We start from the raw sequence: 15,866 nt of genomic DNA, 5'->3' as shown, positions 1-15,866 counted from the left end.
CTAAGTTTTTTAATTATAAAACTTTAAATGACGTCAAATATATATTTATTATAATATATAAATATATATATATATATTAAGTATTTAAATTTAGATGAGCTTAATGGTGAGGTATAGGGAAACTCAGTAAAATTTTGGTCTACTACTTTGCTCACCTAAAATTTAAAACAATAATACTCCGAAAAATACTCTACCTCAGAATATAAAATTAAAATTTTGTCATTCAAAAAAGCAAGAAATTAAAAAAATTATTACGATAAAAAATATTACAAAATATAATTTTTTTAGATAATTTTGTTTTATTTCAATTGAGAATTATGTAAAAAAATATTTTCAAAAGTTAACCTTTTGAAGTATACCTTTTGAAATAATGAGTGATTAACGATAAAAGAATTACCCTTTATATATTTTTTATTACTAGATTCAGTTAATATTTTTAGGAGACAAAAATAGGAATTTTATTCAAAGTGAATACCTATATGACATTATTCAACTATATTGATCAAATCTTTGTAAGTAGTTTTTAGATTTTGAAAGGATTATTTAAAAAAAATCACGTTAACGTTTTTTCAATTATTTATTACAATTGTAATACTTGAAGAATGCTAACAAAGTAGATATTCTCATAAAATATACCTAGATATCTAGTAAATATTTTACCGTTGTATTTCTTTATTTTCTAGTGGAAAACTATTAAAATATGGGCAAGGGTTAAGGGTCCAACTACTACTTGAAATACTGATTTTACCGTTCATAATGAAAATAAAGATAATGTTATCGGTCATCAATTGAATAATAAAATTAAAAATAACTCATAATAATTGAGTCATCAATTAAATTATATTTAAATATCACAATATAAAACCCATATTATGTTACTTTTAGACCGTATTTTAATAAATAATAAATAAAAAAATATATATAAAAGTAATGTAGGTAATTTTAATAAAAAAAAAAATAATTAAAAAAAATATGTTTGTTATTTGTTTTTAAATTATTTTTCATGGAAATTTTAAATTGTGTTTTTAACTTTAAAGTCTTTTAGATTAACATAAAAATTACTAATAATTTCGTATAATAATTTTATCTTAATCTTTATAATTTTATTTTTTATCTTTTATATTCTATCAAACTTGCCCAAACACAATGACGCCCACATAACGTTATAACATATGTACACAAGTAATAAAATATATACTCAAGCAATACAGCCAATACACATCTATAAAATATACTGGTAAATAATATTCGACTTATGATTAATAGCGATGTACATACTTGTGTTTTTATATTATATGAACATGTGTAAACAAAATGTCTTGTTACCATTATACTTACAGTGCATGATAATAACCGAAAATCATTATTCATTATTCATGACAATTTTAACTAATTTTCACAATAGTTATTTGTTTTACGGTGAATCATTTCCCCAAGAAGTGAATATACTATATATAAAATAATTTATCGACTGTACACAAAAACACAAAACAAACTTGATTGTTATAATATATTAAAGATAAAATAAAAATGTACTATTATTTGAATTATTTCAAATTCTAATGTAGAAACAAGAAACTGCAAATTCAACAATTTTGTGCAATCACAATTTACTATAAATCTGAAATTCTATACACTCTTTGTTATAAATATAAAAAATAATTATGTATTGATTTCAAGATGGTAGACTATTATTAGTATTGGTTTCACATTAAGTGATAATGAAAATAATGAATATTAGCTATTTTTTCCTATATAATACAACTCATAATGACTAGCAGTGGAATTACCATGCAATGCAACTGTTTACGCTTTTGAAAAGAAGTGAGTACCACTAATGCCACATAAAAAATCAATATGTTTATTATAATATTTTTTTTTTGTAGACTACCGATTTAAATAGAAATTTAGTCAAAAAAATGGGTTGATAGGAATACTAGGACTTTATATGCACTTAAAGTTCATCTGTATACTAGTGATAGTTATATAGTGGTTAATACAAAATCAGTTACAAAGTTCAGTACTGTTTGTATCTTAAAATATAAGACTATATCAAAATAACTGATTGTTTTCTTAAGAATTTTAATAATATGTTCTTATTAAAAAAATCTTAATAAAATCAATGAGTAAATCACTGTAATAATAATATGTCTTGACTTTAAAGTCAATAATAAATCATAATTAAATAAAACAAATAATGATTCTTAACGAAAACTTTATACTATTACTAAGTTATATGTAATAATATACTTTTATTGTTACTATCATGGTTTTTTTTACTATTTATAATAAGGTTAACTGAATTAATTTTTCTAAAAAAAATTTCATTAATCATATTATTGTTCTTAACTATCTATATAAATCTAATTTCCTCTGTAGTCATTAAAAGTAAGGTAAACAATCAACTGTATAGAATAATTTGTTATATAACTTATAAGTTTTACATTAACTTAATACTTTGGTGTTAAATTACATGTTTACTGAAAAATCAATAAAAACAAAATGTTAAATAGTAAAATTAATTTTAATTAAACATAAAATACTACAGTATGACAAAATTGTTCTTATTTTAATAGGTAACTACTACAATAAATTAATAAGTCACTGGTACACCGGCAGTTGTTGAATTATCGATACCACATTCGTTTGTGCCTCGTCGAATTTTGAAAAGACCTTTATCACCCCATTGTGCGTTCCACGAATTTACCATTAACCAATATGGAGTTCCATTTTCTTCACCCCAACCGATCAATTTCACGGCGTGTCCTCCCAAATATGACGCATTTTCTGATTTTACATATACACCTAAAGTCCATTGTTAAATCAAAATTTAAATTAGATACAGTAACAATAAAATTATAAAATTTTTTAAATAAAATTCCAAATTAGAAGTATAAATATAATATAATATTATCATGATCGATTCGTGTTTACCCGACTTGTAGCTGGGAAAATCGTCATATACATCAAACGATGCTTCAATTGGTCCGTAATTCATAACGTCTTTTTGGATGGTGCCATAAGTTAGGTAGTAATAGTCACGTGCTATAAACATTAAATCAAATACATTATGGCCTGTATATTGTAAAATTTGTAAAATAAATCATACTATATCTATGATCGTCGCCATAATCAAGATCTTGATTTCCATAACACATTCTCGTACATCTATGATTTTTTTCCATTGGTTTACCAGAGCATGTATTTTTGCCGTCTTCGTCACGTGGGCAAGGGGGAACTCGGTATGGCTCACATCCCTAGAATATATATATATATACGTGTACGTTAAATAACAATCGATTAAACAGCAATTGGCTTAAATCGTTACACTTGATTACTACAAATTCAAAATCGAACTGGGTTGTTGCGACAACTTCAATAACCGAAATAACACCATAAACAGCATAAACAGTGCGTACATCACTTATTTAAGTGTAGCATTACGCCACGCCACTACATCAGGCACATCACGATTGTATAATATAATCATTTAAAGTCATAAATATCAACAATTATGTGGCGTTATGATAATAAATAAAAATGTTAGATCTTCATGGAATTATTATCCCGAAAACTTGAAATAATTGCATTAGCCCCTAATATATTATACTTACCCTTCTAAAACTACAAATATTTATAAATAATAAACATAATTAAGTTAATTTATCAATTAAACATAGTTAAGCTAATTTTAAAACGTTTTTATAATTTATATAACTAGGTACGAGTATATACTCGGAAATTTCTTACTAAATCAATGTATTTGCTATATGCCCCTAAGTAACTTACAGATATGTGACCGTTGTACTTTTGTAAAACATAATATCATCAAGTGCAATACAAAATGTTAGTGTTGAAGAACATATTAAAGGGTGTTATATGTCGGTTTGATTACTCTTCATTCACAAAACTACACCGAAAATTTTCACCAAAATATGTTCGATAAATGATAAATCATTGAAAATAAACTCTACAATAATGTATATGTAGGTACTTGTTATTCCTACAAATTAATCACAACATTTTACCTCTCCAGATTTATAATTTCCTCCTGTGACCAAACCGTGTTTACTAAAATATTCCCAGGCTTTGATTGGGTTGCCTCCGTGACATCCAAAACCACACGTGTGACAGCAAAACGTTATCTCTTCGGCGGACAACAGTTCGTTAAAATCTGCGTTTGTGGCTACGCACAAACGATCAGCAAACGCTGAGCTGGTTCCGAAAGCCTATATAAATAGAATGTCATAAATGTGCTAAATTAATCTTACGATTTTTATTCGCAACAAGACTGCCGATAAACCTACCCAGCAAGAACCACAGTGTCCTTGATCTCGAACTTCTCCAATTGTACGGCAATGTCTCCACTTTTTCCTTGCGTCAAATGTCCTGGGGATCCAAACATTTTCGTAAGCATCGTCGTCCGTTTTGAATTGATCGATACTCGCCTTTTTGGCAGACTCAACTCCCGTAGATCCCAACAGCTTAATGATGTCTTCCTTTGGTGTGCTCGGATCAAAGTTAATACCAGCCTAATAAACGCAAGTCAAGCGGAAATCGATTAGCATTAATAATAATAAATTTGTTATAATTATTTTATAGAACTTTATTGAATTTCAATAGTTTGTATGAAAATGCACCAATATTGCATATATAATCATTAATCATACACAATTTAATATTACAATAAATATAGCATAGATAGCTGATAATTTCATCGATTGATATTTATTCAATACCAAAAAAATACAATTTGTTTCCATCCGACTCCTTCTAATACGGTATTTTGAATTTTGTTAGAAATCTCACTGATTATATTTTACATGAACATTGGTCATTGATAATTTTCCTATTGGGGTAGGTATCTACAATTTTTTTCTATTGTTTCTTGATTGTAAAACATTTCTATAATATATAACATACTTTTACATAATATGCAGTTGAATTTTATAAAAGTCAATGAATTTACAGTCAAGTAAATTGACTGATATTATTATTAGATAAATGTTGACTTTTAAATGATCAACTCTTTAAAGTTCATTAAAACTAGATATGATAATTTATCCAATGATATAAAATATTTAAATGCGTTTCTTGGAGTATTTTTATAGACATTTTATTTTTATTTAAAATAATATTTGCAATTTATGCTATAAAACATAACAAACAATTTGTAATATTAATATATACTAAACGTATAAATAAATACATAATTAATGTGAGAAGAGAGACTATGCAATGATAAATTATACATTTATGTCAAAAGAAGTAAAAAAATAATCAAACAATAGAACCAAACTATAGAATTTAAATAACTGTTATGTGGAATTAATATTATAATAAATATAGTATAATTGTACTGAATACGTAAATAGAAATCTGATAATTAATACCGTTTGGTTGGTTTATAATATAATAAAATAAAAGTTTATAATTTATTGAACATTTTAATTGAACGCCACACCAGTGAGCAGAGTAAGTTATAAGTGCATAAAATATTGTAATTTATTAATGCGTTTAACTTACTTTAAAATTAAAATATGGTAAAGTACCAACACCTCAAATAGCAAATGGTTACAAAAACGCTAGTGTGGCATCTTCTTATTTGATGCATAAATAAAGGTTTTAGTGACTATAAATGCCTAAATCTACTCAATACATTAAACTTATTGCTAACCTCTCACCTTATCCTTCTTAGAATTCGTCCAAGCCATGCTAATGTATTAATTTTTACGGTGGTATAAACTATAAATATCAAAACTGAAATATTATTTAAGTGGTTTTCGGGTCCTCAACAATTTAATCCATGATATTATAATATTTTGACTACATTTTAAAATTTTAAATGTCTACATTGTTACAAACGCGTGTACATAATAAATATTCATTGAGCTAATTTGAAAATAATGTAAAAAAATAATGTATTACTTTAGAACTAGAGGAGCATAAATTTATTGAATTTTTTTAGTTTTACAATGACTTTTTGTAGGAAATCATTAAATACTTTTTATATACATATTATGTTGTAGGGCTTTACTAATAGTTTTAGTTTACCTTGGCTATGGCCTATTCTAGTTTTATCCTAATAACACTGACACATTGTGAATATACAACCAATTAAAATAACTGATGTACCTACCTAATAAAATAAATGATAAATCTTTTGTAAAATATTGAATTTTAGTTGATAATTTTAAAGCTACACATATTTTTGTAGACATGATGGTCTTATATTATAAACACAAAAAGTAAAAAAGTAACGTGATATTGAGGAGAAAATTCATGAATAAAAATGTGACAAGTTTAAAATTAAATTGCACCACAATCCCTTGCATATATAATTATATATAAGTAACATACAAAATTATTATAATAATATGTATTTTATATTATCATAAAAGTACCTTCCAAGTTGTTGCTTCTTCGTTGATTCGGTCGATGTAATTTTTCTCCAAGAAATGTGCTTGTTCAGTCTGATACACACTGAATAACACCACCGACAACAAAATTAATAGTCGAGCCATTTTTCGGTTTAGCTGGAAAGCAAAATAATCGTATTAAGAAAAAAATAACTAAAAAATTACCTGTTGCAGCAATTACAACAGGAGCCAGTGAGTTAATGTGCTCAATCTCCGACTATTTATACTATACAATTATCATGTCAAGTAGGTTTTCAAGCTCTTAAAGATTATCGAGTGTCCGTTTAATAAATAACAAAAACTGTTATCGGGTTTTTGAATAATTAATTTAAAGTAATGATAAAATACATAATATATGATTAAATTTATTCTTATTAATATTATAATATTTACCTTTTTAAATTTTATTTCGTTTCAACACTTCAAATTCAGTTTTGATTGTGTTTACATTAATATATCAATAATTTTAATCAAACTGTTGTATTCAGAAATATCATAGTAATAGTGTTATGAAATGTTACGATCAATATAAATTACAGTTATTACATAGCTAGAACATAACTTAAAATTTTTACTTTCAAATCAAATGAAAATTGCTAACTTTAATTTTTACTCATTGAGTAAGTATTATACCTACTATTATTATTATTATCCTTGTATAATATTTAACTAGTATTATGATCAACGTATTTAGGGGATTTTGTCTATATGTAATTAAATGTAAATGGAAAAGAGATATTACACTACTTCATTAATTATACCATATTCCTAAATATACCAATGATTTTAACTATAAAGTACATCGCAGCCGAAGTTATTGACTAAGTTCAACACAAAAAAGTGGTGAAATGGGTGCAACTTTGCTGTATAATAGGTATCGACTGTGTCTAGTGAATCACTGTAATGGTTGTGTTAAATTTAATATATATGTATATAGCATTCCATGTATCATTGTACACGAAAAATGATCTAAATGGAGACAGCCTGTCAGCCTGCATCACTAAGTATATTTTATTATTTTATTATTGAAGTAATTAATTTTATTATTAGTTTTACGATAGGTTGATTTAATTTGATTTAATGCAAAAACATTGCATTCATTATTTTATTAATATTTAACTATTATAATAATATATATTTATACCATATTATATTATTTTTATAAAATTTTGATTCAATGCCTCTATAGACATGAGTACGGAGGGTATCAAGTTTTCATGAGCACCTCCTTCGATATTTTGTAACAAGGAGAACATGTTAAAATGTATAATAATATGCTCACATATTAACATAATTGTATAATAGCTTAATTATACAATAAATAAATAACAATCTAGGTGTCACATTTAGATGACGGTTAATTTCAATATACATCTTTCATCACTGATGAAAGGGACTATTTACACTGTAAGATCACATAGAAACTCACACGTGCTTGTGACGCAAACGTGTGACTTATTTATGTGCCTTCAGAGATAAGAGATGTTCCAACTAGGGTCTCTGCCACAAAGGATAAAGCTAAGTCTTTGCAAACGTAGAAGCCTTTGATAAAGGAGCCTGTGACTCTGCTGGCTCTAGCTGGCTTGACCACGTCGTCTCTTCTCACTAGTGCATGCGCACCAGCCATATATAAACCACACCAGATCTTACCTATATTACCTACTGATTCTTTTCTTTTTAATGAAACATGTCAGTGTTGTATTTATTTGGATTCGAGTGTTTAAAACTTTTTAACTTGTATTATCTTATTAAAACCACCACGTAAAATAAATACAGCTGCGAGTAAGGTAAAGTGCATGAATATAATATATAATCCATATTGTTTTTTATAGTTTAATTATCAATATTTTATTATACAGTTAACTTGTTATTCATATTCTCGAATTACGACCTCGACAGCCTTTCGACGATCAGGAGGAAGGTAATACCGTAAATTAAATATTTATATCTGATAGGTAACTATAATATTATTCTCCAGCACTAAAATTTAAAATATAATTTTTCTAAAATATTTTGAATTGTACAATAAAATTAGTATACATACAATGTAAACACACGGGTGTACGTAATAATACTCAATATATTATATTTTATAGTTTAACCTTCTACTTTAATAAAAAGCAATACCTCTCAATTTTACACACACACACATAGGTGACATCGTGACATGGTGACATAGGTCACATATATGACATCAATGATATGTATATACTATATAGGTATAGTATTTTTAATTTGTACAAGAGTTACTCGGACACGATACGTTATACGATGTGTCTAGATCAGTAAAGTCGTACTTACATTACATTTATACTATATACTATACATTTATTGTAAGTTATTTAGTTATAAAGTCGTGTTATTATCTTTTTTAAATACCTAAATCCTAAATTCCATTCAAACTTCAATTTCAACAAAATATGTAGTAATTTCTAAAATATATTAAATTTACGTGGAAAAACTTATTATGATATAATATCTAAATGTTACATAAAATACAAATCATACATAAAAAATGCAATTATCTTAGAATACATATCACATATTTATTATAAAAATAAAAAAATAAAAGTTTTATTAAGTCATTTCATTTTAATATTTAAGATGAACACACAGCATTCGTTCTACTGAACAAATATTCGCTATGCTGAAGCTGAACTTTAGTAAGACAGAGACAACACATGCGGGTGTGGCATCCTTTTAAATTATTATTTTTTATACACAATGCAATTTTTAAAATAGATTATACTAATTGAAATTATTATTCTGTTAAAAGGAATTCGAAATTTCAATTTTTTTCTGCCAATAACGGTTAAAGATTTTAGCCAAATTTCATCAACCAAAACTCTTAAAAATATAATACACGATTTTCTGTAAGTCTATAATTATTCAAATATAGTGATCTAATTATAATAAAAAAAAAGTCGGCAAGTGGGTACCGCTCTGCTGTACATTAGGGGGTGGGGTAGACCTCGGACTAAGGTAGATTAAATTTGAATGCAATGATAAGTATCATTGTATACGAAAAACGATTCTGAACGGAGATGATTTGTCAGTCTATAATATATTATAATTAAATATTGTCATATATTCTATTTTGAAACAAATATTCCGATTTCATAAAAATTTAAAACTCAAACGCTCAAAACATTTTCCTATAATGACTCTTAAAATTTTCTCTATAGCTTTTTGAAGCAAAACTTATGGGAAATCTTGTATTAAATTTTTTACTCTTAGCTACCTATACAAACAATTTTATGAATTTTGAACTTCAAATAATTTGCAAATATTCATGCTTTTGACGAATTTTCGTCAAAATTTGAACTTCAAATGCTAATAAAAAAAAATTGTGCCTATGTATTCTTATAATTTTTTAATCACTATAAGAATAACATATGAGGAACTTTGTATAAAATTTTCAAGTATTTTGATAGGGCCAAAAAAATTTTATCGACCCTTCAAAAAAAATTTTTCAGAAAAATTTAAAATTTCAGTTGTCTATAAATAGCTCAAAAAAACTCAAAATATTTTGAAAATTAAATCAAGTAAATAAAATGCCAATCTAAATAACTGGTAAAATTTTCAAGTATCTACGAATTATACTTTTTGAATTATAACAAATATCAAAAATCGTTTGAGGCTAAACCGTTATTTAACGCGGTTTTGTAAAAATTTAAATTTCAAACACTCATAAAAATTTTTTGTCTGAATCCGGTAGAGTTTTTTTTACAGATATTTGAAGAAAAATGTATGGAGAACCTTGTACCAAATTTTCAAAACTTAGTTATAAAAGAAAAAAATTTTATGATTTTTCAACTTCAAAATTACTTGCAAATTTTCGCGTTTTCGACAGATTTCGTAAAAATTTGAACTATAAACGCTTATAAAAAAAAATTGTGACTAACGATTTTTAATTTTTTTTAACTACAATAAAAACAACTCATAAGGAACCTTGTATTAAATTTTCAAAACTTTTTGGTCATCCAAAAATTTTTTATCGACACTTAAAAAAAAATTTCTCAAAAAAAACGAAAATTTCAGTGATCTATAAATAACTCAAAAAAAGTCAAAATTTTTTGAAAATTTAACTATATACAGATACTACTGACATTAACATTTATTAAAAATTTCAAATATTTTCAGTGATTAGTTTTTGAATTACAACAATAAAAAAAAATCGATTTGGTCGAAAACTGGTTTTGCGTAAAAATTGCCGTTTTTCAGTCATTTTTTTTTTGTTTTTCTCGATTTTTTTGAAAACTATTGGAAAATGTTAACTTTTTACCGCTATAATGCACCAAGGATATTCACTTTTACATCGGAAACCACCCCCATAGTTTGAAATTGGAGCATTATTTCGACTAGTTATGCTGTACACAGACACAAAAAAAAAAAAAAAAAAAAACAAAAAAAAAACAAAAAAAAAAAAAAAACATATCAATACATTCATCACTTCGTTCAGAATCTAAAATATTATACATTGATATAATTTATTTACACGCGCTTAAATTTTAAATCTTAAAGAAAATGATATTAAATAGTATCCAAAAAAATAATATTATTAGTTACTTTGATATTATTTAAAAAATACTAATCGAAGAGATTTGGAACATTACATTATTTAGTATTTACTACATATAAAATGTCATTTTCAAAATATCCAGATTAAAATCATACTATTAAACTATTTATATACCCCACAAATCCATTCACAAACAGTTCCACAGTATTAATTTATAATAGCTAGAAAAAATTAGTTTAAACTATAGGTACCGTAGTGGCGTAGTACTAATAATTAGTGAATATATTAATCATAAAATATCCTTGATATTAAAAATGTACAAAAATAAAGACTGACACATCGTCGCTCCTCAAAACCATTATTGGATTCAAATTGATTACATAACTCACATCCATTACGAAATACTTCACGAATTTTAGACATATTGAACATTTTTATTTCATTATTTAATAGGTATTTAAAATTTAAAAAAAAAAAATGTTAAATGTATTATTTTCGTAAATATTTAATAAAATCAAAAGTGAGTTCCATTAATGTAGGGATGATTAGTCTCTTACCCACCAATATAATAACCACAATATTCCAACTAATAATTAAGAAAATACTAACTTTATTTTTGATAAACAATGTTATTTACCACCTGATGAGGCGTCATTTACTGTGTTGCAACTTTGCAAGATAAACGACTTCAATTATGGGCTATGATTCATTCAATACACCGATGTATTTTATCAAATTATAGACAATTTATTCATGAAACTGATTAATTTTCATAAGTTTTGTGTATACCTAATTTTAAAATATTTATATTATTTAAATTTAATATAATGTAATATAAAATACGAATATTGGTGTAAGTGTTATTTGTTTTGTTTTTTTTTTTTTTTTTTTTTTTTTACTATCTATTGCAACCTCTTAAAATTAACCCTACTTAATCTACTGACTGTAGATACTAAATAGTGAATTTAGTAAGTTCAGTATGAGTGGATATTAAATTCACTATTTCTATTACCAAAGTATCTATTACAGTCTACAGAAAACTTGAAAGATGAAGAAAACTATAGGTACTTTACGAATATAATATACCTATTATAGACATACTCATAAAAACAAGTAATATTTCACGCGCAATAATGTATATAATACTAATCGTAATGAAATTGTCATTGCTCAATTACTGGAAATATAGGTCAAGTGAGATGCCCATTAGACGCGATTATTCTCCATTAAAATGCAATGTAATATTTACCTACGTAATATGTTTTTCAATTGCCATTATTTAGCTTATATAATAATTACCAAACATTTATTTTAATGTAAATTTATAATAATAATAAATTAATCTTTCGGGACGTATCAAGACGGTATGGTAGCATGCCGCCCAATTATGCGCACGACGAATCGACATAATTATTACCTACCTGTCTATAAAATAATAATATATCCACGGTCCACGGAAATAACTAATAACTAATAACTTTAGTAAGCTATACGAGTATATTGTTTGATGTTTAATTTAAAATGTAAAGCCCGACTACAACAAAGCTCTAATAAATTAATTTCAATTTTACCTTCGGGATAAATTTCATTTTTACTTGAATAATTTCTGTTTGTTAATTGGTTTTTGATTATGTATATAATAAATTAGAGTAAACGCAACTGCTGATCGGGTGTAAGAAAAATATACGATGCTATATTACTATATTCATTTTTGTCTAAAATTTAAAAAAAAACTTATTTGTGTACAATTAAAATATTATTATTTTAATTATTGAATTATTCATCGTGTTTGAAAATATTTTTAGAAATATCATATTATTTTAGTTTCTAAGTAGGACAACGATTTTATTAATTTTAACATAATTTGAAGACATTTTATATGATAGAAAATATACTTCAATTCTACAGGATACCATTTTTGTTGAACCAAGTTTAATTGACGAGAATCAAAAACAAAAAATTCCCAGTACTTTTTTTTAAATAATCAATAAAAACAAAAAAACTAAGAAAAACTATATATTTTGCACAAAGCCAGTTTTTAATAAAATTGATTTTGTCTTATTATATATTTAATAGTTACTACCATATTATATAATGTTTATTATAATATTCAATTTAAAGACTTCAATTTTCTATTAAATATTAATATTAATACTTTTTAGACATGATCAATTTCAAAATATTTTCGCTCATTTTGTGCTATAGATATCTTTTTTTTACTATAAATCTTAAAAAGTAAAAAAAAGTATGGACATTTGAAAGAAAAATACATAGACACAATGTTTTTTGTTTTAAGTTGCAATTACTATGAAATTCTTCAAAATCAGAAAAATACATAAATTATTTAATACTTTTTTAATGTGTCAACATCCATACCCATCTCTGACAAAAAATGTATGACTAGTAATTTCGTGTAATGAACAAAAAAGTATTATCGTGACAACATAAGTTCAACTAATTTCATAAAACAATTTGAATACAAAGTTCAATAAAAATTATATGTTATATCAATGAATTCCATAAGACTCGGTGGGTATTTTTAGCTGATTTTTCAACTTATGTTATATACTGCTATAAAATGGCTCATATATGAATTTCGTTTTGGCTCACAAAATTCGTACATTTTTTGTTTGCCTATATAAATGATTGTGATTGGTTACATGCAAATTATACTACTACTTACAAGGTTTTATAAATATCAGAAATATGACATTTTTTTTCTACAATATAATATAACCTGTTTCACATGATAAAAAGTTTAAACGTTTACACACAAAAAAAATCATGCAAATGGTAATCTTCGCTATATTATTTGACGAGTCAAAATGTATGGTGTCTGTGGTTTCACGTTGACCATATACACGCCTGATAATTATGGTATTGCACTATTGCAATAGGCTGTCACTGTTTTTGAGGGTTTTTCAATCTATAACTTTAGTGACATAAATATTGATAAAGTTATAAATATTATTATAGTAAAAAAACAGATATTATAGTGTACTATACTGATATTATATTGAACATAACGGCTAAACATAAAGTTGTGTAGTTAAAAAACTCATAAATTGTTTAATCTTAAAATCTTAAACTTGAAAGTATAATACAAAATTATTCATACGCCTTTTCTAATAAAAAAAATATAAAAAAAAATTGAGCATAATTCAATAAACATTTTTTATGACGGATTGAAATTCAAATGTTGTTGACATTGAATATTCTTGTATAAATAATATTAACAATTTTACTTTAAACAATTTTTTTTTATATTGTTGTAATTCGAAAAATATTTTATTTGTTTTAACATTTAATTATTTGAAAATATATAATATGTAAAGGTATTTTGTATAATATGCATAATATGTGATTCAAGGTATATCGTATATATATATATATATTTGTACTGAAATATTTGATTTATAGAAACTACTCAACGTCTCAACAGTAACATTTTGAAGGTGATGAAAAATATTAATCATAAAATCTCAAAATATTACCTACGTGATCATTATTTAACTATCATATTCTATAACAAAAGAGTTTTCAACATATTTAGACAATTGTACGCTATTTATAAGCTTTTAAAACAATCTAATTGTTTTTATTTTAGCTATGACAATAAAAAATTATCACTTGAGATATGGGCTGATGGATTATTTTCGCTCAGAATCGTTTTTCGTATAATATAATAAATAATAATGTACCATTAGCTCATTATCATTTAGTCAATTTTGATTATAGAGCTATGGTAAAAAGATCAAAATTTTTTGAAAAGATCAATTTAATTGACTTCAAACATTTCAGCCAACCCAAATCTGTTGTTGAAATAATATATAGGTGTTGCTATTTAAAAAAATATATTGTGCTGCGCATGCGCACAATAAAAAGTTTAAAAATTTGAAAATATTGTAAGAAATTTGCATTTTTAATAGTCCCTAACTATTTTAAAATGACTCCCCCCCCCAATCCAATATCACAGAATTATTTAGTGTTACCTTTAAAAGGAATCACACCTTTTATTATGATAATTTATTTATTTTTTTTCTATTACAATTCGGAAGTATTTGTACGGTAAAATTGACGATAACTTAAAATGAATCTAAATATATTTCTAATATTTTGAATATAAAATAAAATAAAATTGTACAGTAAAAATGTCAAATCCCTATAGGTACATATAATTAAATTATCCTAAAATTATTATTCTTTGTTTAAATATTTAATTACTATACTTAATACTTGAACTTCATACGACTACAAATAAAAATTATGCATTTATATTCGAATTTCAATAAGCACTACTAATGAGAAACCTTATATTCAATTTTCAAAATTTAACTATACAATTTATTATTTTTTAAATTTTTAATTACGAAATAATTTGCAAAGTTTCTTGATTTTAACAAATTTTGTTAAATGTTGAACTTAAAACGCTTATAAAAAAAAATAATATCTATATTTCTGATTTATATTTTCTTTAACTGCGAAACGAACAACTTATGTAAAATACATTATTAAATTTAGAGCTTTTTGACCAAGTTTAATAATTTTTTATCAACAATTATCAAAAAATAAAATAAAAAACTTAACAAATTAAATTATTTTAAATTCCCCTTTGTAAATACCTTAAAATTAGTCTAAATATTTTAAAAAATCAATCCATAGTATTAAACAATAATTTATTTAATTTAGGTAATAATGAAATTTCACGAATTTCTGCGATCAATATATTTTGATAATTTTTAATATTTATGTAGCCATTTATAATAAAATATTCTTAAGACTAATTTTTCCCCAAAACAAATTACTTTTATTATAGCATAGTAGATCAATAAGTACCAAAGTACCTACTAGATATAGTAATAACTAATTATTGTTATATTATTTCAATATTTTTACCTGTTATTATTAACTAAAAGTCAACACCA

The 15,866-nt window shown here is 24.8% G+C and overlaps 1 protein-coding gene across 1 annotated transcript; it reads right to left on the bottom strand.

The window, feature by feature from the left end:
• Positions 1 to 2,505: 2,505 nt before the first annotated feature.
• LOC114129224 (cathepsin B-like cysteine proteinase 3) lies at positions 2,506 to 6,628 on the bottom strand. The gene is made up of 6 exons (XM_027993884.2): positions 6,405 to 6,628; positions 4,308 to 4,532; positions 4,029 to 4,229; positions 3,110 to 3,257; positions 2,935 to 3,045; positions 2,506 to 2,805 (listed from the first exon to the last, which is right to left on the bottom strand). The coding sequence occupies exons 1-6, from the start codon at positions 6,522 to 6,524 to the stop codon at positions 2,594 to 2,596; spliced, it is 1,017 nt and encodes a 338-aa protein (XP_027849685.2). The 5' UTR covers positions 6,525 to 6,628; the 3' UTR covers positions 2,506 to 2,593.
• Between the last annotated feature and the right edge of the window lie 9,238 nt (positions 6,629 to 15,866).

The sequence above is a fragment of the Aphis gossypii genome, chromosome X (genome assembly GCF_020184175.1).
Source record: "Aphis gossypii isolate Hap1 chromosome X, ASM2018417v2, whole genome shotgun sequence".
Taxonomy (NCBI): domain Eukaryota; kingdom Metazoa; phylum Arthropoda; class Insecta; order Hemiptera; family Aphididae; genus Aphis; species Aphis gossypii.
Note: the sequence above shows the minus strand (reverse complement) of the source record. Positions and strands in the feature narration are given on the sequence as shown.